General features: G+C 41.2%; 2 protein-coding genes across 2 annotated transcripts; both read left to right on the top strand.

Moving 5' to 3' along the window:
* Positions 1-213: 213 nt before the first annotated feature.
* vezt (vezatin, adherens junctions transmembrane protein) lies at positions 214-13,851 on the top strand. Its single transcript, XM_054624372.1, is given in 13 exon segments — positions 214-338; positions 2,437-2,574; positions 5,374-5,463; positions 5,574-5,758; positions 6,394-6,518; positions 6,521-6,677; positions 7,798-7,955; positions 8,454-8,602; positions 8,899-9,263; positions 10,235-10,428; positions 10,635-10,741; positions 10,860-11,067; positions 11,851-13,851. Coding segments are annotated over 13 exon segments (2,481 nt in total). The 5' UTR covers positions 214-302; the 3' UTR covers positions 12,420-13,851.
* A 1,204-nt stretch (positions 13,852-15,055) lies between these two features.
* metap2a (methionyl aminopeptidase 2a) lies at positions 15,056-23,418 on the top strand. Its single transcript, XM_054624841.1, has 11 exons — positions 15,056-15,248; positions 17,518-17,613; positions 17,724-17,786; positions 17,983-18,085; positions 19,197-19,358; positions 19,929-20,110; positions 20,729-20,823; positions 20,927-21,023; positions 21,242-21,345; positions 21,872-21,987; positions 22,353-23,418. The coding sequence occupies exons 1-11, from the start codon at positions 15,092-15,094 to the stop codon at positions 22,603-22,605; spliced, it is 1,428 nt and encodes a 475-aa protein (XP_054480816.1). The 5' UTR covers positions 15,056-15,091; the 3' UTR covers positions 22,606-23,418.
* Positions 23,419-25,574: the final 2,156 nt, after the last annotated feature.

Consider the following 25,574-nt stretch of genomic DNA (forward strand, 5'->3'; position numbering starts at 1 on the left):
AAATAAATTTAAACGCAATTCTGATTTATTCAGTGATTTAAACACACAACAAATATACAAAGAAATACATTTTATTTTGAAGTGCATTTCCGGTTACGCGCTGACTAATTCTTGATAACTTTACCGCTAGAGGCGCTCTAACGTTCTAGCGCGCCGGAAGAAGACGAGCATTCTGGGAGTTGTAGTTCTTTCGACGTTTTTGAGCAAATCGGCTAACAAACCAACTTCCCAGCGGCTGTTTCTGACTCCTGTCGCCTCAAACTTCAGCATGCAGACGGGCTGTGCATAGATGGCGCAGAGCAATGACTGAGGAGCTTGACGAAGATGTGGTATTTGAGGTTTGTGTGGTTATTTAATGGATTTTATGGATGCTTTGTCATATACACACACACACACCGAGTTCTGAGGTGACACAGATAGCATAGTGGCTGGTAGCATGGTATGCATGCATTTGCAGCCCATGCATGCATTTGCAGTGCAAAAACAAATCCCAAATATTTTGCATGCTTGCACACTGTGTTTCTGCAAAGGAGCTTTTGTAGTCCTAACAGTGCTGGTGTTTCACCATTGTGAGACTGGTGGGGTGGGGATGACCAGAGCCAATGCGTCTGTTCAGGGGTAAAAAAAAACCAACCACACACACACCTTGAGCTGCAACTTCCTGTGACAATGCATGTGAGTAGCATTTCATTGTTTGATTGACATCCAAGGGAAATAGTGGTATGATGGGTTTATTTACATGTGACTGCAGCTGTCAGAAGGCAGATGGTGGGTTATGTTTTCCCAGCTGGGTCAGACATCTTTTTGGACAAACACCAGCATGGGATGTTTTTTTTGTGTCCTCCTCTCTGCTGATTTTGATTCTGAGCTTTCTTTGTGCAGGATAAGGAGCAGCATCGCCTGTGTTTATCCCCTCTATGAGTAGATGGGATTATTACATGATGATTTGTGTTTCCATGCTGCACCGAGAGGCTGAACAGATATTCAGATTAACATGTGAAGGCAGTTCAGCTTTGTGGCATTCCTACCAGAACACAAAAGTAATTTGCAAGAAGGTAGACGAAGGTAGAGGAAGAGGGAAAGTAGACCTGGCCTATTAGAGAAACACAAAAGTAATTTGCAAGAAGGTAGACGAAGGTAGAGGAAGAGGGAAAGTAGACCTGGCCTGTTAGAGAAACACAAAAGTAGGGCAAAATCAGCTCATCCTGCACTAGACTTTTTGTTTTTATTAAACTTTTATATATCAGACAAGTCATTAAGAACACATTCTTATTTACAATGGTGGCCAGGGAGGGAAGGAGGTAGGGGCTAAAAGAAATATCACATGTTATAGAGGCAGCAGTTGCCAACGATTGGCAAACAATCGCATTACATAAAGACACGCAGACTATCGCACAAACATCAAGCAGTAGTGGACAACAGCAACAGGCAATACAACAACAGAACAAAGACAAACGTGCAACACAAAACTTCAGCAGCAAGAGAACAAAACATGCAGGGGATAACAGTAAGCTGCAGACATTCAAAGGAGGGTTTTGTAGATAAGCATGAGCCAATGAATTTTACGACGAGTGTGTAAAGATGGCCAGTTAACAGAGGAATAAAGAGTGCAGTGGTGTGTTTTTGAAAGGGGCATTGGTAGAAAAATCAGATAGCAGAGTGATAGAGAACATCAAGCTTCTGCAGTGAGCCCTTGCATGCCGTCATATATAATGTAACCATAGTGGGAAGTAAGAAGGAAGGTCATCTGAACAAGAGTTAGTTTAGCAGGAGGGGGTGAAAGTAGATGTCAACAAAGTATATGTCCTTCTTCTTTATATCAGTACTATTATTTTTAGACAAATAACTTGAAAGTGTTTCATTTTCATCACATGGACAAGGTATTCCTGTTATATAGAGCGATTGCTGTCAGAGGCCTTGTCCTAGCTAAATTAAGGTTAAAAAAGAGCTGTACATGGATAATTCGGTAAATTTCACGCAATGATTACAGATTTTCTTTTGGTCTCTATAAAAATGTAAAGCTGCCAATCAACATTTTGATTTGTCCTTAGACTGTAACCAGCATAAAAGTGGATGAATGAGATTCCAATAGAACAAGCAATGTATTTTATAAAGATAGAAAAAAGTATGGGGCCTAAGATCAAACCCTGGGGTACACCTTTAGTTACAAGGAGGGGCTGAGAGAGGCCACTGGTAGACAGTAACAAAAGCTTAAACTAAATCAATAAAAAAATGCTGACAGGTGGTTAGGGGAGGACAGAGGGAGCGATGAGGGGGTGAATGCCGGAAGAGACAGCCAAGAAAGTGCTCCACTAGACTGATGACCCTATCACCACATTTTCTCCACAGGTCCTTCCATCTGGGACTATATATCTCTCGCTTCTCATCCATCATTCTTCAACTACTGCATTAATCTGTCTCTCTTTCTCTTTGCAGAACTCCCCTCTTTTCCAGTACCTGCACGATCTAGGGCACACAGACTTTGAGGCATGTCCAACGGCGTCACAGGAGGACGAATATGGCGGACAAGAGGGAGACCTCACCTCTCCCGACGGAGATCCAAGGAAAACCTCAGTGAGTTGTTTTTTTTTGTACTATTTTCTGACTTTTTACAGACCATAATCCATTAATTAATTGAGAAAATAACTCAAATCAATATTCAAACAATGCCCCTGACCCCGTGGCAGTTCTCAGTTTGATTTTTGCAGTCAGACAGAAAGTAATTAATTTAACTATTGACTCCAAACAGTAACACAGTTTGACACACAGTCACCCACAGACCGTTATGTGAACTGGTTTATAACGAGCTTTGCTTCAATCAGACATGACATGGCAACAAGGGCTTCCTACACACAGATGCAGGTATTTTGCGTTGCATGTTCTTTACTTTAAATCACACACAGGGGATTCCCTTAATGCATCTCTCTCTGGCATTTTTCCTGCCTCTGTGAGAGTCCTCTTTAACGGATTTGTTGACGCTAAAACTCTGCAATCAAAAGCTGTGAACTTTAAATGGCAATTGCATTAATCTAACCGTGATGTCTGTAATTTGAGTCATGATTCATACAGACGAGTAATGTGTCCAGGAAAGCTCGGGATCACATGACTCTTCCTCTGCTCGTTCTCTGTTCCCCCCCGCACCTCTTCTTGCGACGGGAAACAGTTTTGTGTTTGTTTCAGGAACTTTCCGTACGTGTCATGCTTCCTCTCTGGTACGCTGTTGTTTTAAGGAGGATGAGGGAATTCGGATGAGACAGGAAAGCTTTTGGGTCGTCCCTGTGTGACCAGTTTCCTGGAGCTCAGATAAAGCCAGAGCCGAGGCAAAACACCTTGTCCACGTAGACAGACCACAGTTTAATTTGTGTCTTAATCTTTATGTACCTTATACATGCTTTAACTTTAATGATTTTAAATATTGATAAATCAGTCAAACGTATAGTCTGAAATATGTGACGAAACTGTCAGGAGCCCAAAGCAAAGTCTTCACATTGCTTGTTTTGTTTGACTAAAATCCAAAAGATATTCAGTTCAAAATGATAGAAAAGAGAAATAAGCAAATTCTCACATATTAGAAGTTGGAAGTAAAAGCATTTTTTGCATGGTGTAGGTGAAACGACAACTTTTGTTCAGAAACAACATGGTGATTAGTGAGCTTGTGCTGGTAGGTGGATTTTGTCTGGACAGAGGCAGGCTAGCTGTTTCCTCAATTCCAGTCTTTATGCTAAGCTAGGCTAACCCTCTCCTGGCTTTATACTGAATGGACAGATATGAGAGTGGTATCAATCTTCTTGTTAACATGTTCTTGTCGCTCAGCAAGAAAGCAAAAAGAATATTTCCCAAAATGCCGGAACTATTCCCTCAAAGCACTACATGCTTTACACACAGACCTGCTATCATATACAGCTGTCTGTGCTGAGTGCGTCCGTTCTCTCACTGGGTAACGATCAGTCCAGTGTGTCTGGAAGCTGGAGTGTCGTCTGTGTGACACCGAGTGAATACTGATGAGCAAGAACAGACTGTGGCATGATATTATACAGTAGTGAGAGGGCCGGCATCTGTGAGCTAATCCGTTCATGGTTTACATCATCTTTTCTGTGGTGGCATCGGCCGAGATTTAGCCGCTTTGATTCTACAGAGAAGACGGGACAGGGGTTGTGGCCTACTTTGAGGAGGATGAACAGTGTTGTGTGAATGCCCAGTCCTGAAACTCAATCTCAAATCAGTAATCAATACTACTGCAGCCTTTAGACTAATAAAGCTTGTGCTTTACCCCCCAGAGAAGGGGTCAGCTGCCCAAACTGAATCAATACGCCCTGGAGCACACACACTTCACAGGATGTTGTGATGCTGTTTCCTTCATGAATCTCACATTTTTAAAACATAAACAAAAAAAAGAATTATAACATTACTAAAGCCAGAGCCTCAACATACAAAACATCATGCAAAGTGAGTCCCGTTTTTTAAACGAAGCAGTTCACTGTCGCCAGGAAACAGAAGCGGATTAGTGAATAAAGGATCCTAATCTTGATTAAGCAATACACAGTTTGGGATTTAATTTAGGCCCTTAAGCACTTGCAAGAAAATACTTGCAACATTTTACAGCCTGAGGTTTGTTTTGCATCGAAATGTCAACACACTTTAAATTTGAGGCACCATGTAGTTCTGGTTGTGATTGGATGTCTCAGACTGTTTAAAGTCCACGGTGCTGAGACTGTGTGTGTGTGTGTGTTTGTTTCTGTGTGGCATCTCTAATGTACAAACTTGTTACTTTTTCCGGAGCCTAAAGAATCGTTCCTTTCCATCTGCCAACCGTATATTTTGAAAGGATAAAAGCTTAGGTTTTATTGATGCCAAAAATGTAAACATTCAGCCGTAACGCCAAAATTGAAATTCAACAAACTGAAGTGGTCATGTGGTTTTTGTGCCACAACAGAGCTATATAAGACCCGGCAGTGGGTGTTTTTACAAACACACATTGCATTTATTGTTGTTGCCTGAAAGAGTTTGTCTCCTGGGATACTCCCTTTGACCGTCAGTGTGTGTGTGTGTGTGTGTGTGTGGGTGTGTGTGTGTGTGTGTGTTTGTGGGTGTGTGGGTGTGTGGGTGGGTGGGTTTGAGCTGCACCTCAAGTGTACATACTTGTTATTTATTGGTTGTGCGATTCCTAGGAAATAAAACCAAAGCTAGAGGAAGCACTACAAATCGATAGAAAGACCTCCAGGTGAATCATTTAGTATATTAATCTGGAATATATTCACTGATCCACTGGGGTTGTAGCAGGGCATAACATATTAAAAAGCCCCAAATAAACCTGGAATGGAGCCGTTATTTAATTGACTGAGTTCTAACTTTTCCCCTGTGTGTGATCTGCAGGGAGGACGCTTATGGAGACTGGCTGAAACCTTGTGGAGATGGAGTCCGATGCACCAGGCGGCTGCTTCTCACAAGATGGGCCAGCAGCTGGTAGGTGGAATGGGAAACAGAAAGGAATGCTGGCACTGAAACCAGCAACTTCACTTTTGTTTGTATTTAAAGGCATCAATTCTTATTTTTGTGTTTCTCTTCTCTTCCAGGACTGCGTGTTCGGCCAGTACTCGGTGAAGTGCATTCTGGACCAGGACGTGCTGCTGCAGGAGGATGTGGAGCTGATCGAGCTGTTAGACCCGAGTCTGCTCACCCTCGGCTCGTCTGCCTCCGGCTCATCCAGCCGAGCGAGCGTCCTGCCCAGACCCAGCCTCATAGCCAGGCCCTCCCTATGGTACGTTGTTAGGAAACAGACACACAAATGAACAATAGATGGGCAGAATAATTGGAACACCAAAGAATATAAAGCATTCCAATACAACGCCAGCACAAACTGAAGCCGTTGCCTCTTAAACAGTAGTAAAAGTGAACAAAAATGTGTTGCAGGAAAAAAGTAATTGATTGTGAAGTGATCCTCTTAGTCCATCCCATGTTTATCTACAAATTTACTGGATCTAAGCGGAAGTTTAATCTAAGACCTGCAAATAAAGCAAGTTTTGACAAGACAAGAAAAAAAAAAACACATGCAAAAAACTTGTATATTTAGGTTGTAGATGTTTTCGAACAGTATGATTTAAAAATAAGCCGTATAATTATACCAATATAAAATATTTTCATTGAATGACATTAGAAATATAAATCAATTCAGTATGTTTATTCATTACGGCCTTGGTATTCTAGTGACACTACAAACTGGAAAAGGTTATATTGTCTTACTACAGTACTGTACTCCCTGTGACTTTTAAAATACCTTAAACATGTAAAACTGAAAGCTTGTCCCTTCGATCTCGTCCCTATATGGATCTGAGCAGTTAAATAAAAAGTTAATGGTTGCACTAATCAGAATTCCTCCCTGTTGTCCTCACTCAGGGACGTGGCGGGGCTGGTCGGCCTGGCTGCGGTGCTGCTGGGTTGCTGCTCCGTCTCCGAGGGCCTGTGGTCGCTGGCCGCGGCCCCGTGGGGCCTGGCACTGCTGGGCTGGCTGGGTCTCAGGGGGCCACGCTGTGGAGGCGGGGCCGCATGCAGAGAGCCGTCCACTCGCGGGCCGCGCAGCTCCAGACTCTGGTCCACAACAGCAAGACTCTGACGGGGCTGTCTCGTAAAGCCCTGCGCCTGGTGCAGGAGACGGAGGTCATCTCCAGAGGGTTCACCCTGTAAGCGTGCTTTTTTTATATCTACATGTCACCCAATCACGTAAAGTTCATTTGCATTTCCTGTCATGTCTCCACTGGTTCAAGCATGCTCAGTTAATTACTAGCAAGGTGTCAGTTAACCAACCTCCTCAGGTAGTGTGTCTGGAGGTGTTTTATTATTTATTGTAGCATTTGTTTGTCTCTATCTGTATATAGCTTTAGCGTTGTCCATAAAACACATTATAGCATTAAACTTCAATCACTTAGTAATTGAAGTAAACGGAGTAGTTTCGCTTTCTTGCCGAGAGTTAGATGAGAAGGTCGATACCTCTCATGTCTGCACGGTAAATATGAAGCCACAGTCGACGGCTGATTCATTTAGCTTAGCATCAAGCCAGTAAATGTCTAAACGGCTATCCTGGCTCTGTCCAAAGTCCTAACAGATCGGCCTATTTACACTTCAGTTTTGTATGAATGAAACAAACTAGAAGTAACATGTTAATTATTGAGCTTTAAAGGTGCCGGTAGGTGGATTTTGTTACATTTTGACAGAGCCGGGCTAGCTTGTTGACCCTGATTCCAGTCTTTGTGCTAAGCTAAGCCAACCAGCTGTAGCTTCATATTTACCACACAGACAATGCTGTTGATCTTATCATGTACAATACCAGTCAAAAGTTTGGACCCACCTTCTCATTCAATGGTTTTTCTTTATTTTAATTTTTTTCTACATTGTAGATTAATATTGAAGACATCCAAACTATGAAGGAACACATGGAATTATGTGGGAAACAAACAAATGCTCAACAAACCAGAATATGTTTTATATTTTAGATTCTTCAAAGTAGTTGAATGAGAAGGTGTGTCCAAACTTTTGACTGGTACTGTAACTTCTGGTAAGAAAGGGATTAAGCCTATTTCCTAAAATATTGATCTATTCCTTTCATAGCATGTCATATTGTCTTGTTCGTCATATTGTCTTGTTCGTCATATTGTCTTGTTAAACGCTGTGTAGTTTTCATTTTCTCATTTTGTTGGTCTTCGTCTCGTGTGTCGTCTTTGGTGTTGTGGTGTTCAGTGTTCTGTGTGCCCCTCCTGCCTCTTTGGGACGTCTCCACAGTTGTATCACATTTCACTTGTCAAGTTTGCTCGACAGGGTGAGTGCGGCTGGCTCCTTTAGCAGGGCGGGGCCGGGGGCGGTGCCTCGCGGCCAGCAGCTGATCGGACTGAGGAAGGCCCTGTACCGGGCGCTCCGCACGGCCTTCAGAGCCTCGCGTAGGGCCACCTGTCACATGCTCAAGGCATATCCTTTACCTTGAGGGAAAGACTTAATAATTCAAATAAGTGTGTCTTCGGGCGGTTTTGGCCTCATTTGTAGTGTCACAGAAGATAACTAGCCTGGATTTGGTGTTATGAATGGAAAACAGACTCAAATTCATACCTTTGTTCGATAAATACATGTTGTCATGAACTGTCAGATTCATGCATATGCTTGAAGATACTCTCGCATCAAAAAGGAATAAAATATATTCAGTATATCTGGAGTGTAAAGGGAAAATGTGGTTTTGTCTTTTGAGGTTAACAGCTATTACTCAGCAAGAGGAGAATGTTAGTTATTGTATGACAAGGTTGGAAATCCCCGCACCTCTTCTGATGTCATTCAGTTGTTTTATAGGCATTAACATGCAATTTAAAATAGGAAACAACTCTGTATAAATTGTGATTTATGTGAGGTAATCTTTTTCTGAGACACAAATATTGTTTTATTGGAAGAGTGATGTGTCCTTAACCCCCGATCAACGTTCCCTCTGAACTCTGAGATCGATAATGTGACCAACTACGTGTCCGCGGTGCCTCTGAAGGAGCTCGGCCTCGGCCTGGGGATTGAACACCTGGGTGACGAGCAGGCCCAGGAGCTGACGGACGACTACAGCCTGCCCGCCCTGAAGGTAAGGCCTCTTTCCGGGCTAAATGAGTTAACCAGCTGCTGGTGGTCGCGTCGAACTTACCTCACAGACAGTGGTATTGATACTTTCATCTGACTATCGACAAGAAAAGGAAGAAGCTCATCTTCAACCACTCCTCCACTGCCACCCTGTAAACTCCCTATTTTAACACAGTTTTGTCACATAGCATATCAAGTGTTTTCATGATTCACCTCACAGCCAAAGAAAGGACTACTGGTTTCATGATGAAAGGTTTTAATGCATACATGTTTGTTGTTTGTTGTTTTGTCCTCCTGCAGATGCTGTTCCAGCTGTGGGTCGGGCAAAGCTCCGAATGTTTCCGACGACTTGCTCTTCTCCTGTCGCCGCAACGAATAGAGGAGTCAGAGGAGGGCGGACCCAGCGGCGACGCCTTACCTCCACCTCCTCCTCCACTGCTGCACCGCTCCATCGCCGCGGTGACGGAGCCCCTCCATCACGCTCTGACCAGCTGCCTCTGCGAAGTGCAGCGCAGCTTCGACTTCCACCGACACTTCGAGACCCAGCTGAGGACGACGGGCGCTGACAAGGCGACGGGGAGAGCCAGGGAGAAATGCCGAGAGCTCAACACCCTGCACTCCTCCATCCGAAGCCTGCAGCTGCACCTCAAGGCCCTGCTCAGCGAGTGAGACACACACACACACACACACACACACACACACACACACACACACACACACACACACACACACACACACACACACACACACACACACGATCCTGACTGCCCTCATTCTACACTTCACATAAGAGGAGATAAGACTTTAATGACCAGTGAAGGGAAACTGGGTCACTCCACCAGCAAAAGCAGTGATTGTTCATAGGAAATAAATAAAATAGGGTAAAGAAAGTGGAGTTGCAGGGATGTACTAGAAATATGTAAAAATCAAGAAATGTGAATTACACGGTTTCCATAGCAATCAAAGTACTGCTACAATGTAATGAAAAGTAAAAAAAAACAACAACAAAAACATAAACTGTATGCAATGTTAAAATCCTGAGAATACAGAAAAACATAATGAGTGGACATGAGATCTTTAACGTTAAAATATAACATGATTATAAAATTGAGAAAAAATGCAAAAAACAAAAGAAACGATTCCCAAATAAAAGACATATTAAGTTAAATTTATGGACTGAATGTAAAAAACAATACCAAGGACATTTGTCAGTGAAGGTAATTATCATAATTCTGATTTCCTTTATTCTTTTCATAGTACTCACAAAGAAGCTGATGGAGATTAAAGTAAACAGATTAGTTGGACAAGGATTTTTTAATTCAAGAAGTAGATTGTGAAAACAAAAACACAATGATGATTTCTCTGCATTCCATGTGTCATGACCAGCATCAAAGTTTATCGTTATGAGCACACATCAAAGCTACAACTAGAAAGAGTCGTAAAGATTTATAGATCAGCAGGTAATCGCATTTTCAGTTTGTAACCGATAACTTACATTTTACTGTCAGATTTGTTCATGAAACTGATCGACATTTTCAGGAAACTTTCAAATTTAACTCAAAACAGCCGAATGTAGCTTGAGTTTCTTTTGCACTCTTTTGCATTCGTCCTGCTCTTGTGTCTTCGATATCGTCAGGATGATCATCCTGGAGGACGACCTGGAGAAGCTGATGGTGTCCAAGGAACCGACGGAGTTGACATCCGAGGGCTACCAGGACCTCAACGACCGGCTCCACCAGCTGCAGCCTCACATGCAGGCCAGCACGGGCTGCTGGGAGGACACCGTCAACCAGGTGGCGCGCATGCTGAGACGGGTCAACGCCTGTTCAGGTACAAACATTTAAGCCGACCAGATCAGAACAGTGACGCCCCCTTTAGTAGTGTCTCCATATTTACACAGGGCCTATCTTTAGGACGGCCTTCCTCCTTCCTTTACCATGACTCAAGATGAGTGACAGACAAGGAGGAAGTAGCTCCTTCACAATGTAGGACAACAAACTGATTCCTTGCAATAACAGTCCAAACCATCTCTGCAGGTAATGCCGAGTGTCTGGATCAGTGTGGTCCCCCTTTGCCCGAGATCCCTGCTCCTCCTCCGTCCTACCCGTTGATCCTGGACAGAGACCCTGTGCCTGAAGAGCTGGTAGGGTGAACCTTCCAGCTGACATCTCACCACAGTTATAGATTTTTGTCTCTAGTATGGCCTTTAAAAATGTCAACCTTCCTCTGCTTTTTTTTTTTTTTTTTTTTTATCTGACCAGGAGTGGGAGGCCTACGTGTCCGACTCGGACTCTGACGGTGAGGGTAAAGGGTCTTGGTCGGACATCTTGTCACCGGAGGAGCGGGAGCGTCAGCGGCGGGAGAGGGAGGAGTCCCGTCGCGTCCTGTCGGAGCTCAAAGCCGTGCTGGGCTTCCGTGCGTCAGAGGGGGAGAGGATGAAGAGGAAGCAGCTGCTCTTCAACGACCAAGGTCTGCACTGACCCATGTCACCTCTCTCTCTCTCGCTCTCGCTCTCGCTCTCGCTCTCTCTCTCTCTCTCTCTCTCTCTCTCCCTCCCCTGTGATCATTTATAGATGAGGACATCAGAGTTTGACTGGGGATTTAGCTGACGTTTTTCTTTAATGTGCAGTCAAACTATACACACAATATATACTAAACGCAAAGCAACTTTACAGAAACTTTAAAAAAAATGGCATTTCCCGCGTATGTGTATGACAAGAACCAGTTTGTTATTATCTTTGAAGACATTTATTTCTAAAATAATGAAATTTGAAGGCTTGTTTGGTCTGACAAATAGTCCAAAACCTGAAAAATTGAGATTTATAATGCTAATAATAACAGTAGAGCAGTAAATTCTTCCATTTGAAAAGCTGGAACCGAAAAATATTTGGTAACTTTACTTGAAAAAATGACTTAAACTAAGTGTCACTCAACTATCGAAGTGCAATCTAAAGCTTGATGTAACTTTAAGTATTTTTCGCTATGTTCTGACTTATAATAGGCAAAACAATTTATTGATTCATTGAAAGTTTAATCTGTAGATTAATCACTAATAAAAAAAATATTAGTTGAAGCCCTAATCCAATCGAACAAATGTCAAGCTGCATACATTTAAAGGGGTTCTATCACTAAATCATATTGAAGTTGTTGTTAAACAAACTACATATCCAATCACGTATTACTGACTTTTTCAGATTCGTAATCAACATATGAGTTTAACCCTTAGTAATATATATTTCTTTGTTCTTGCAGCTGCTGCGACTCCCTCGGCTCACGGTGAGAGTCCAGATCCCGTCACGAAGCTGTTCGAAGCTCCGACTTCTCTGGGATCAGCAGAAAGTGGCGACGAAGAAGGAAACCACTTTTCGGAGTGCTCTGTAGGAAACGGAGGGGAGGAAGGGGAAGGAAAAGACGGCAGGGTGAGGCCTGACCCGTCAGCAGAGCCGCTGACGGAGTTCAGCTGTGGTCTGGAGGAGGAGGAGGAAGAGGATTTGGGTGGAGCGTCGGTGTGCGAGAGAGGAGGAGGAGGAGCGTCGGAGCTGCACCAATACGACGGCGTCCTGGATGAGGGGGAGGTACAGAACGGTCTGGACTGCTGCCTGAAGCCCAAAGCCCCCGCTGTCTCCGTGATGGACAGACTGACGGAGATCCACGGCTCCGAGGCCCTCAGCTTCAGCTCCGCCCTCGCCGCTCAGGTGGCGGCTCACTCCCACTCGCTCATCGCCATGGAGGAGCAGACGTTCGGAGACGATGATGATGATGATGATGATGAGGATGAGGATGGAGAGGAGAGCGACAGACGAACCCCTAAGAAGGACTGAAGTGAAACCTCGCTGCTTTAACCGACCGCTGAGCAGAGACTGTATTTATGTCTGATTGTCTGGGTGTCTTTTATCGATGGGTCTGTGTTAAATCAAAACTGTTTCAAATGTGGAGGAATTTTCAAATTTACACCACTCTCCATTACCAATCCGTCCATTTTACTGTACATCACTACCCACAATCCTCACTGCTCGTTCGCTGTTAAAACTCAGGTACCAGAACCACTAAAACGAAATCAGACCTTTCAGTGTTGAGGTCAGAAGACCTGAATGTCTACAGTTCAACTCGCTGACATCCACACAGTGTGTGTCGTTCACAGTCATTCAGCAGGTGCGGAAACAGAGATTGTCGGAAACAAGTGGCTCCATATATATATATATTTAAACAAATGTGTTATAGGATTCTTTGAGAAGAGCATGGTTTTAATTGCAGTTTTTCAAAACACTCCATCTGAGTTACTGTCAGGAGGTTTTGGGAGCATTCATTCTGAGATATACAGCGGTATTTCTCTGTTCAGACAGAACGCAAAGTTAGATGTTTGTCTGCGCTGTGAATGGACACAAAGAGCGTTTTACAACAACAAAATGGAAGTTTTGGAGCTTCGTTAAACATACAGATATGAGAGGAAATGGACTAAACCACAATGTTAAAATACTACAAGTAAAAGTTCTGCATTCAGAATTCAACTTTACATAAATATTGCCAATAAAATGTAGTTGAAGTATTCAAAATAAAATTACTCGTAAAAAATGATAGCCCATTTCAGAGTATTTTGTTAAACAAATAAACCCCCCAAAAAATCAGGATTTGAGGAGTTCAGATTTGCACTCCAGTAGATGACTTAGGTAAACGTGCTGTCAGGCAGTTATAAGTGTGAGAGGGAGCTCTGCAAAAAAATAGGAAGTAGGTTGCTATTTTTACTATCGGTGCTTTATTTTTGTCCGACCCTTTCTGCGATTCTATCCGTCTACTTAGTGTCTGACTGGACACAATCAAGGTCGGACACACAGCCCACCTGACAACCCTATTTGAAATACGACACTATTGTATCTAAGAACTATTCATGTAGACTGAAACCAATTTTCAGTGTCTTATGTTTACACTCTTAGGAAAGAGACACTTTATGGACTGATCTGTGTGCTGCTGTGAGGGTTTTAAATCAAATGCCTGTGTTGGTAAAGTAATAAAAAAAAAAAAGAGGGGGGTTGATTTTCTCTCATGTGAGGGCAATCTTTAACTTTAGGTTTCATATGAAGTTGCCATAAGAGTCTGACAGCCCTGGTATATTCCCTCCCTCCCTCCCTCCTTTCCAAGTCTGTCTTGTCACCATGTCTGCCTTGTCTTGACCCCCTCCTGCACCCTCTCTTTTTCTCTCTCTCGGGGTGAGGTCCACCCCCTCCTGCATTTTTCCAACGTGAAATAAAATACCAGTCTGGAAGTGTTTTGATGTATCCTGAAGTCTTTTCTGCTGCTCGTGTTTCAGAGGCTCCCACGGTTCGGGATAGAGAAACAGGTTTGGTCAGTTACTTGATATGTTTTGTTGGGATTTTGCATTTGTCTCACCCATAACAGGTGGTGCTCCACTTTAAAGCCATGCCTGCCTTTGGAGACTTACAAACAGACTTGATGTAGTGGACTAAAGACTTAACATATAAGTTCCCCTATCTTAGCGTTAAATGCACTTAAGAAGGAAAACACCATTTTTCAGTAACTCGATCTGACATTTCTGCTTGGCTTTAAACACATCAGCAGAGGATTTGAACCCAACTAAAGCCACCCATGTTAATAATGTCTTCTCCTGTGCACATGTGCATCAAATTACACAAATGTTTCTAAATATAAAGCGCAGAATTGTATTAGTGACATAATTAGGGTGTTTACTGTTATAGGTTTGCCACCTAGTGGTAAATTATGTGATTGACACAGGTGCTTTTTTTTCAGAAATGCAGGATTTTTTTGCTGCATAATATACTAAAAAAATCATATAACTGTTTTATATATTTTTTATTAGATGTTTCTTTATTGTTTTTTTGCAAAAACATCACAGATTTAATTAATTTGTTTTATTATATATTTTTTTAATTCTTCTGATATTTAAATGATATTGATAATATTGTAGTGAGCTGGGTTTATTGGTTTGTTTACACCCCACATGTTATTTCCCAGATAAGGCTCACAAGATCTCCTTCAGCTGATTCGGCATGTTTTACTTTGTGATGCCTTCACGTACTCACCTCAAGCTCCGATTTCTTACGACTTACGTTTAATAGTCCAGTTAAGAATGCTATACAATATTTTGATGTGATAAAAACCTCTACCAAAAACCAACTCATACACCATAATTAATTTCTAAGCAATTATGAAGCAGTTAATTTGTTTTAATTGAATAAAATGCCATTATTTTAATTAAAATCCTCTATGCTTTCCTAAACGCACAATATAGTAACATCCCTAATAATTAGTGTATATTTCTCACATGAGGCATGTTTCTTTCTTTATTTTACACAATAACAAGTAAAAGTAGCCTATTAATACAACTTCTAGTACATATAATAATCGTTATAACAATATTATTGACCAATCATCTAAAAAACGAGCGTCCGTGAAGGCAGCACCACACACAGAACTCCCAGAATCCTTTGCGCTTCCTTTTCCAGCAGCGCCTGCGAACATGGCGGACGTGGTTGCGGAGCAGGTAGCGGACCCGATCCCCGTCCCGGACCGGGAGCAGAACGGGGAGGCGGAGGACAGGGAGGAGGCCGAGCCCGTGGGGGAGGCGGCGAAGAAGAAGAAGAAAAAGAAGAAGAAGAACAAGTCCGCAACGACAGGTGAGGCTGGCTAAGTCCGGTTTCTTGCTAACATGCTAGCAGAGCTAATGTTAGCCGCATTTCGCTGTGACGTACCCGGAAGTACCAAGACAACGCCTTCAAAATAAAAGGTGGCCAAAAAAATTCTACTATGTTGAACAATTTGACTAGAATATAATAAGTAAGGACCTTTTTTAAATTGTTATTTGTCCGTATGATGAAATATGACATTTTTGCAAAATTAACTTATTTGAGTTGAAGTGATTAAAACAAATAAAATGGAAATATAATAAAAAAAAAAACAGTAAAGAATCCACAATAACTGAAATGTTATATATACAGACAGAATAACTATTATAATTATTATTGCACATATCAAGCTGTGTAAAGGTCTTTCCCTTCTATTATTCAATTAATTGCACATATTTCCAAATTGCTTAGATATAAAGTGTTAATAATAATCATACCTTTTTAAATAGTTATTTATCCATATGATGAAATATGACATTTTTGCAAAATTCACTTATTTGAGTTACATACACTTAAAGTTATAAATACTTATAACTAGAGAGATTGTTTTATTTGTGTTAGTGTCATTTTGTTAACATAATAACATCACTTAATTGATCCTTTACATTGTCTGTTAAGCTGAATTAATAAGTGATTAAAACAGCAAATAACGTGTTTTAATTTGGAAATATAAGATAAAATAAGATAATCATTTATTAGTCCCACAGCGGGGACATTTATAGGATTACAGCAGCAGAGAGGACAGTGCAAACAAGAGACATAGTAGAAAAATAAATATTATAAATAAGCAAATGAGCTATAAAAAACAGTAAAGAATCCACAATAACTGAAATATTATATATACAGACAGTATAACTATTATTGCACATATCAAACTGTAAATCTTTTTCCCTTCTGTTATTCAATTAATTGCCAATCACTTGCAGGTCTTGAGGTTTATTTTGAAAATCCCACCGGAAAGGTCGCCCTGCAGCGTGTCTAGATTGACGCCTCCGCTCAGTAGCCATGCGGGCTGAGGTTCAGTGTGGGTGGTGAGTCTGTGGAGCCTGTCAGGCCTCATGAACCACACAGGGCTTCAGGCAGAGCCTCCTCCAGGACCAGGGGGGCATTTAACCCGGATGACATTTAAAGTAACACTGTTTATTAAAAGAGAAAACACATAAAGAGTGTGCAGATCTAACTGCTCCATTTGGTGACTGTCCTCTGATCCTCTGCCAAGTTTTCCTGTTTCGTAATTCCCAGAGTTGTTATGCAAGTAAAGAAAATCCATAGGATGATTTATTTTTATAAATCCACCACATCTGTGATCCCTGAACACATCTCTGACCAAACTCTATTAAATAACCTGCAATATAGACATTTTAACTATGTCCACTTTGTTTATAAGCTTTCTGCAAATGCTCTTCTTAACTTTGCATATCTATTTATGGATAAAGAGAATAACATGTCAGACTTTTAGGAAACGAGTGCTACACCCTAAAAGAAAACCTTACAGATGGTGTTTGAACGTAGTGTCAAGTATAAACTTAACCTCATTTTTGCTGATTGACTCGACCGTCTTTAACATCCGTACTAAGAACAGCTGAAGCTTTGAGCAAGTAGTAATTAATGCACAGCTATCAAACATTAGCAGATCCTCCACAATACACCCAACACTGTCCCTTCAAAGGTTTTTCTTCTCAACTATGAATCATGTTTATAATAAGCTTTACTGCTTAATGGATGCTGTAGTGTTTTTTAATGGTGATGGACAGATCCAGTGAATATATTAAGTGTTGGCCATGATGTGAAGGATTCTCATTAAATACAGATTTCTTCATCATTGTACCATCATGTGTTTCCACTTTGGCACATCTGTTAAAGGCATGACGGGCTGCTCAGCAATCTCTTGCCTTACAGTAATAAGTCCAAAGTAGTTTAGCAGGAAGATTTCACATTAGTACTTGGTAATTTGTAGATACTCTGGGGTGAGGTATTGAGAGACAGAGAAAGTCAAATATATAATTTTTTCTGCTTTGCTAGTAGACATAAGTTTGCCTTCGTCATTCATTCTTAGCTGCAGTAAACATCTATTTAAGAGATCTGCTCTAAATGATGATGCTGCGGTAATAACTATCTCTTTCAATGCCTCTTTTGTTCTCCCACATCACCCTCTACTTTCTGCTGCTTCTGCTGATACAGCAGCTTCATGGACGCTGCCAGTTGAATGCGTGTTGGTCGGTTTATTTGTTCTGGTTGTTGATGATGATATTGTCTGCAGGCGCTGAGGCGGAGGGTGATGGAGTGGCCGAAGTGACCAAGCAGCTGGAGAAGCAGGCGATAGAAGACAAAGAGAAAGAGGAGGACGGCGAGGAAGGTGATTGTCTAACACCTGATTTATACCTCACATCATCTTCCAACTAAAACATAAGATGTCCAGCTTTATGTTTGGTGGTCGGTGTAACTTTACTATCTTTACTCACACAGATGGAGACGATGGAGAAAACTCGGCAGGGAAAAAGAAGAAGAAGAAAAAGAAGAAGAAAGGACGTGAGTTGCTCACATATTATTTTTGTTATGCTGCAATAAATGCTGCAGTGCTGTGAAGAATACCCCTGATGTTTTATAATAGCGCAGTTGTAAAGATAAATCTCTCTATGTTGTAATGTAACTGCATCGTGTTTGTTGTTGTCCTGAAATCAAACCCAGAGTCAGTTTGATGGAGTGTTTTGTTTTTTTCGTCCAGCCAAAACGCAGACTGAGATTCCATCTGTGCCAATCTGTGATTTGTACCCAAGTGGAGTATTCCCCATCGGACAGGAGTGTGAATACCCCACCTTACAGGACGGGTAAGAAGAGAACACACACCTTTACCATATCCATATTTGGGCTGGTTTCCTACGTTGTTCATCGATCCTGTTGGAACTAAAATAGATCGGGCTTTTGATGCTGCTGCTTCTTAAAACAAGTTTTAAATTTGTCTTTTCTTTTGAGTTATATGTTAAATTTGCAAGTTGTACAATTCTTGTACAGAATTCTGCTTGCTGCTTACACATTGTTTGTCTCTTTTATCTCTCCTTTCCCCTTTTTGTCTTCCTTTAAAACATTTTCTCTTTTTTTTTTAAATTGTGCAACATGATATCTAAATCTGCGGGTTTGTATCTTTAAGTCATAGTAAAAAAGAATATGTTGGTTGGTAGTATCCTGCCTGCAGTTCTTCAAACGTCATTGATACAATTTTAAATTAAACAGTCTGAAATTTAGTGCTAGCGCTCCTAAATGTTACGTCTTAGTTTGTGTTTTATATTGGCACTAAACTGCTCACAAAAATCGTGTTCAAAGACTCAAATGTGCACGTTATTTAAAGGATGGTTGTGATCATGTGAGCCCAGGTCAGGTGACCAGATTAGTTAAGGGTGGTGCAGCTTGTTATCTTGTAAAACCAGTTGCTGCCTTCAATGTTAAATGTTAAAGATTAAATTAAAAAAATGTCTTTCTAACTTCTTTTGAGGACACATCCCTAGTCATATGGTGCACCTATTTAACACTATATGTAAATGAGAAAACAAAAAGACAATTCTTTTGTATTTTTATACCCAAATCTAATCATTGCTTCTTCACGTAAAATATCTTCTGACGTGTTTATGTAAGCAAGTACCAAACGTTCCAACCTAAAATATCACGACATCCATCCATCAATCAATAGACAAGGAAGGTGTGTGTCCAATCAAATGGAAAGGATTTGATTTGAATCCCTCTTGTGACTGTTCACCGCTCAAATGTTCTGTTTCACTGTGAAATACGTCGAGTGCAGAAGCTAAAGACGCTCCAACTTAAACGTGTTAACTTTCACTTCAGACTGTCCGGCGTTGCTCCACCTCCAATAAAGCAGCTTGACTCGAGGCCCAAAAAATAAAAATGTGCGTTGTTTTTGTTGTTGTTGTTGTGTTTCTCTCCCAGCCGCAGTGCAGCGTGGCGTACGACCCACGAGGAGAAGCGTGTGCTGGATAAAGCCAACGAGGAGGTTTGGAACGACTTCAGACAGGCGGCCGAGGCGCACAGACAGGTCCGCCAGCACGTCCGCGGCTTCATGAAACCCGGCATGACCATGATTGAGATCTGGTGAGGCTGCGTTCATCACTGCCAACCGCTTCATCAGTATTATTGTTCGTATAAGATCTAAGTAATTGATTGGCCCGCTTATCAACCCGGGATCTGCAGCAGAAGCATTTAAGGCACTTTAAATCCCTAAAAGCCTGATTGCTGCAGTTGCACACAAAAAAAAGAACACAGACGTGATGCAGACATTTTTCGATTCAGCGTTGCTTGCGCTATTGGGGAGTATCATTATGTCTCAAATAAACAGCCATAAATGGGCTAATAAATCATGTTTTTAAGCTTTCTTCAAATTTAAAGTAATCCAGTTTCTCTGTCTGTGATTGGAGCTGCTTCATGCTAAGTCTGCGTACTTTAAAGATGCTAATTTGCCAATCTAAGTAAGCAAAAGAATGATAGGAGTAACAAGGTGTTGAAGAAGATGCAGTAGTCTCAGTTTTGCCTGAGGGGAAGAACCAACAGTGTCAGACTTTGCAAACCTCTGAACAACACAACATTATTTTTTTTTGGGCTTTCAATTTTGTGAGTAATTTCCTTTTTAATCATGTCATTTGATCTCTGGCCCCTCCCCCTCAGTGAGCGGTTGGAGGACTGCTCTCGTAAGCTGATAAAGGAGGACCGTCTGAACGCCGGTCTGGCTTTCCCCACCGGCTGCTCCCTCAACCACTGTGCTGCCCACTACACTCCCAACGCCGGAGACACCACCGTCCTGCAGTACGACGACGTCTGCAAGATCGACTTTGGCACGCACATTAACGGTACGGCGGGAATTAAGACTCATGAGACTTGACTCTGATAGTTAATTCATCAAACCGAAAAGTTTGAGTCGGCGAAAATGTTCCAAATAAGTCCTGTCGTTGTCGTAAGTGATTGAGTGTAGACGTCTGAAACCCTGTAGCCTCGTTTTTCACTCCAATATACGTAGGCGTCCTGCACCTTTTTTATAGAATCAGCACAATCATGGCTACAAGTAGAGAGACCTAACACATGTCTGCTGTGGAGTATTGCACAGTTATTTATTATAATGCCATAAATCATAAAAAAAGAAAAACGCAAGTTGAATTTCTTTGAAAAGAATTAAATCTATACCTCTAATATTTTTCCTAGTGTGACCAATATTGGAAAAAAGATATTGAAGTTCCTTGTGCTATAGTCTTTAAATACATCTTCCACAATTTCTGTATCATTTAACTTCTTAAATTCTTCAAATGAAAGCTTCAATTGTTCAGAAAACGTGCTGCTAAAAATTGCCAAAATCAAATTTCCATCTGCTTTGATGATATTCTGCTGCTGGAGGTTTGACAAGTAAAGAAAAATCTGCTCTAAACTCATCGACTAAAAGATGCTCTGCTGTCTGTCTGTCTGTCTGTCTGCAGGGAGAATCATTGACTGTGCCTTCACCGTCACATTTAATCCAAAGTATGACAAGCTGCTGGAGGCCGTGAGAGACGCCACCAACACTGGAATCAAAGTACGACCAAACACAAACGCACGTCCCTCTGATGTGTTTTTATTATCTGTGCGCCGCCTGAAGCTCATGACTTCCTGTTTGTTTGTTTGTTTGTTTGTTGCAGAACGCTGGCATTGACGTGCGTCTGTGTGACGTTGGAGAGGCCATTCAAGAAGTGATGGAGTCCTACGAGGTCGAGCTGGACGGCAAAACATACCAAGGTAAAGATTCCCCATCAGGTCCTTTTTAATATTGGGAATGTGACTCCTGAAATTTACGTGGAGCAATCAGAGAGAGAAGATGTCTCACTCTGTTGCTTAAAACAACACAAGACATATTAGTTGGAAAAAACGTTATTCCATCAGTTCACACTGTTAATCATACATCACACTATCTTGCTGCCTGTTTTATTTCTGAACCTTTTTTTTCATGGTTCCAGTGAAGCCGATCCGAAACCTGAACGGTCATTCTATCGGTCAGTACAGGATACACGCTGGGAAGACCGTGCCCATCGTTAAAGGAGGAGAGGCTACGAAGATGGAGGTGAGTTCATTATGACCGTCATCACTCTCTCTCTCTCTCACAATACATAAAGGGAGAGAATAGAAAGATTGCATTGATACTAATGCCATTATTGATTCTGCTTATCAGTACGGTTCTTTAAGGATTCCTGATACACTTTCTGTGTGATTTAAATAAACAGTAGGTCTAAACAGCTGATTTTATTACCTCTGAGTATGAAGAACACTGTAGAATATATCTGCGTTATAACAATGAAACATGTTAAACTAAAGAGAGCAACTGTCTGAAAAACATGCCGGCATCCATAACAGGAATCAACGAACTTGGAGGCAAATGATCCCGATCGATCAGACACCTGTTCTCCATCTCATCTCTAGGAATATTAGCGCTCAGCTTTATTTTTGCATTTTCAAGAACTTTTATGATTTCTGTATGTGTAAGTAAAGCCTGAAATGTAAAAAGTGGCTAAATGTAAGACTTTATATGGCCTTAACTTTATAAAACCTTAGCAGTCGTCCCGTTACTGATCGATTGTTTTCTCCTGCAGGAGGGAGAAGTTTATGCCATCGAGACCTTTGGCAGCACCGGTAAAGGGATGGTCCACGATGACATGGAGTGTTCTCACTACATGAAAAACTTTGACGTCGGCCACGTCCCCATCAGGTGAGAGTTCCTCTACATGGTTCATTCCGTGTGATTGACATTTATTTGTGTCAGACACTTGATTCATAAATGAGTCAAAGTGAAATGTTTTCTTTTATGTCTTGTTGGGATAAAGTCCACAAATCCATTTAGCTTGAAATGGAAATAAGAAGGAAAAGCACTATCATTACATTTCAGATCACTTCGGGTCCCAATGTCACATCAACAGAGTTCTATTATCTTTATTATTAACAGTGATAAATCTCCTCTATTCATTCATATACAGATATTTACTGTGTTGAAAATAAAGTGCACTGTACGTTTATTTATTGCAGCCGTCGCTCTGCTAAAATAACGGATGTTTGCTTCCCGTCTTGTCTCTCCAGGCTTCCCAGAGCGAAGCACCTTCTGAACGTCATCAACGAGAACTTCGGCACGTTGGCGTTCTGCCGGCGTTGGCTGGACCGCCTGGGCGAAAGCAAGTACCTGATGGCGCTGAAGAACCTGTGCGACCTGGGCATCGTGGACCCGTACCCGCCGCTCTGCGACACCAAGGGCTGCTACACCGCTCAGTTCGAGCACACCATCCTGCTCCGGCCCACCTGCAAGGAGGTGGTGAGCCGAGGAGACGACTACTGATCCTCCAAGCCAAACCCCCATCAACAACAACAGCAGCACACCCAGCGTCTCCTCCACCACACAGCACCACCCCCCAAAAAACCAGCTTCTTAAACAGGACGCTGTCGTCTCAGAGCGGCTTTGAGGGACGCCAAATGCTGCTGTACTCCACCCACAATGCACCACTCCCAGCTTGCAAGGAAGAAGGGACCGGCTCTCCGGGTTCTCTATCATCCACCACGGCTACAGAAAATGTAAAACAGGCCAACACGTTTCTGTCGGGAGGAAGTATTGTAGATCCTGCGGACCTCATTTTGCATTAAAAAAAAATTATGTTTATTTAAGCTGCTGCTGAATCTTTTGCGCCCCAAGTATTCAAAGAGACGGTGAGCGTCTTATACCTCCCTTTTCATTTTCAAAGTTTTCTACGGCTCCGCGCTGAGCCTCCAGTACTTTAGTGCTCCAGTTAAATTCCACACAAACACTACTGACGGGGTAAAGAAGTGGTTCGGCCTCTGCATGGCCAGAAATGTCTGCAAACAGACGACTCCTAACATTTAAAGCTCGGGGTGACGCAGTCATAAATCCTCGTAAGAACACCGTGCATCATGTATGTTTGGCTTCTGTCGCAACGGGGGGGGGGCTCTCTGCACTCTGACCCCTCCAGTCAGCGCTTCTTTGATATTTGTAAAATATCTTTGAAATCGTTGCTGCAACTGTTTGCTCCCCAGTTTAAAAAAAAAAAAAGCTTAATTTTGAACACCCTGAAAATGTTTTTTGTAAGAAAGAAAAAAAGGTTGATTAAAATGATTTTGCGCATTGTGGGTCCGTCCTCCTTTGATGTGTGTAAATTGAGATTAACGGGTATAATGACACTAGAGATTAATCAATATTAGTAAAAGAGAATTTACAGCAACGCTTCTGATCATCGATCAACTATTTACTTTTTTTTAAAGAAAGTTGTTGTTTAAGAATATCCATCACATATTCCCTTTATCAAGCAGCTCGTTTTGTTTAGCTGGACATTGGGAAAAATATACAGAACATCAAAGTGTTAATTCGCAGGATTGTTTTCTTATTTAGTCCCTAAACAGTATATATCATGAATAATAGTCATATTTTGTTCATTTATTAATTAAAATAAAAAAGCAGGATCAATTTCTATATACACTATTCTCACAGGACAGCAAAGTGACAAACATGATATTATAGAATATGATGAGTCGCTGTGATTAAACTAACCAACAGAATATAAAGGTGTTTACATTTTACGGGATCATTTTCTGCACAATAACCACTTTAACCACTTTAACTACTATTTGCTGATAATACTTACAAACTGTCACTTTAGTGATACTGGACTTTTACTATAGTAGTATATAGTATCTCAGTATTTTACTAAAGTTTGGTGTTGCTGAGTACTTCTATCACCTCTGCCATACGATGTAATGTAATACACTCTCCGAACAGTAGGTGGCGGTGTGCACCTTTAAAGGAGGATGCAGCAAATTCATAACCACAAACTCAGGATTATTAAACAATTTTAAGCCTGGAGATGAGGTCATGGCAGTTTGAGAGTTTAACATAAACAATTTAATTTAAAGAAGGATCATATTCATGACTCAGTAAAGTGGACTTCATCTGCACGGCTGAGAAGAACATTATGCTGCACCATCAAAGGAAAAGGTGCAGTAATTCTATTAAAATCTACACTGAAAAAAAACATAAATGCAACACTTTTATTGCTCTCATTTTCTAAAACGTTAGAATAAAAGATCTAAGACCTTTTCTGTGCACTCAAAAGACTCAAAGCTCTCAGATTTGTTAGAATGTGTTTCAGTGAGCACTTGATCGTCCATCCAGCCGACAGGTGTCTCCTCAGGATGCTGATTAAATGGCGTGATGACTACACAGGTCTGTCACAATAAAAGCGAGCCCTTTAATCATGTGACACAATGCCACAGATGGGACCAGTTTTGAGAGATTTGTCAATTAATCAGCATCCTGATGTGCAACACCTGTCAGCCGGATGGATGATCTTTGCAAAGGACAAGAGCCACTAACATGGATTTAAAACAATATGTGAGTACAATTTGAGAGATGTGTCTTCTTTGTGCAAAAAAAAGGATTTCATATTTAAAATCTTGAAAAGTGGGAGCAGAAAGTGTCATTTCTTGTTGTGTGGGATGGTTGAAAAATAGATGTAAATGGATTTAATGTGAGCTTCAGTGAATCCATGTAGTGCCTACTCACTTTTGTTAATACATTTGATAGTTTTTATTGCAATTTACAATATATTTAAATTAGTTTAAACCATTTATAACTTGCTTGATTGATATGCAACCAGTTGCACATTTTATGTAGTCAGCTTTTTAAGTACGCCATATTAAAGCTTAAAACACCTCTTTTATTTGATTCTTATCAAACACAGAAGGAAGGACTTGAGGGTAAAGCAACGTCTACAGTGGATTTTTTTTCGTGAAAGAGTGTGTATCCAACTTGTGATGGGAAAGGAGAAACTTCTCCACATTCATAAGTTATTAGGCTTGATCTGAAGTAGAAGCTAAATAAAATACTTGATGGTAGGAGAGACGGTTTGTTCGTGACTAGCTTACTGTAAAAAATACAAACAAGCAAAGACACCGGCATCTTTTGTAGAAAAATGAAAAAATATTCTCATTTATTGAGGTAATTTTCTCTAGAAGAAATTGAGGTAACAATTTGCATAGTATAGCTTCCATAAATTTACACACACACACACTCACTCATCCATTCAGAGTAGTAATCAAAAACAAAATGCCATCAATGTGTCTGACAATGAAGGAAAAAAAAACAATATGAAGTGTGCTTTGAAGGGAACATGGTTGAGGTGGAGAATACCTTTTATGTTGTACAGTTTGTCTCCAGTATGGAGATAAATATCAATCTGTATACACTGCAGACATCTGGATATTGTACTGAACATTTGGTAAATAAAATACAGCATGTAC

The sequence above is a fragment of the Anoplopoma fimbria genome, chromosome 23, assembly GCF_027596085.1.
Source record: "Anoplopoma fimbria isolate UVic2021 breed Golden Eagle Sablefish chromosome 23, Afim_UVic_2022, whole genome shotgun sequence".
Taxonomy (NCBI): domain Eukaryota; kingdom Metazoa; phylum Chordata; class Actinopteri; order Perciformes; family Anoplopomatidae; genus Anoplopoma; species Anoplopoma fimbria.

What these genes read in the sequence shown, in the direction of transcription:
- metap2a (XM_054624841.1), top strand. Translation starts at nt 15,092, where the DNA reads ATGGCGGACGTGGTTGCGGAGCAGGTAGCGGACCCGATCCCCGTCCCG. An exon ending in GAACAAGTCCGCAACGACAG is followed by an intron (nt 15,249 to 17,517) that starts GTGAGGCTGGCT and finishes TATTGTCTGCAG; the next exon opens with GCGCTGAGGCGGAGGGTGAT. An exon ending in TACCCCACCTTACAGGACGG is followed by an intron (nt 18,086 to 19,196) that starts GTAAGAAGAGAA and finishes TTTCTCTCCCAG; the next exon opens with CCGCAGTGCAGCGTGGCGTA.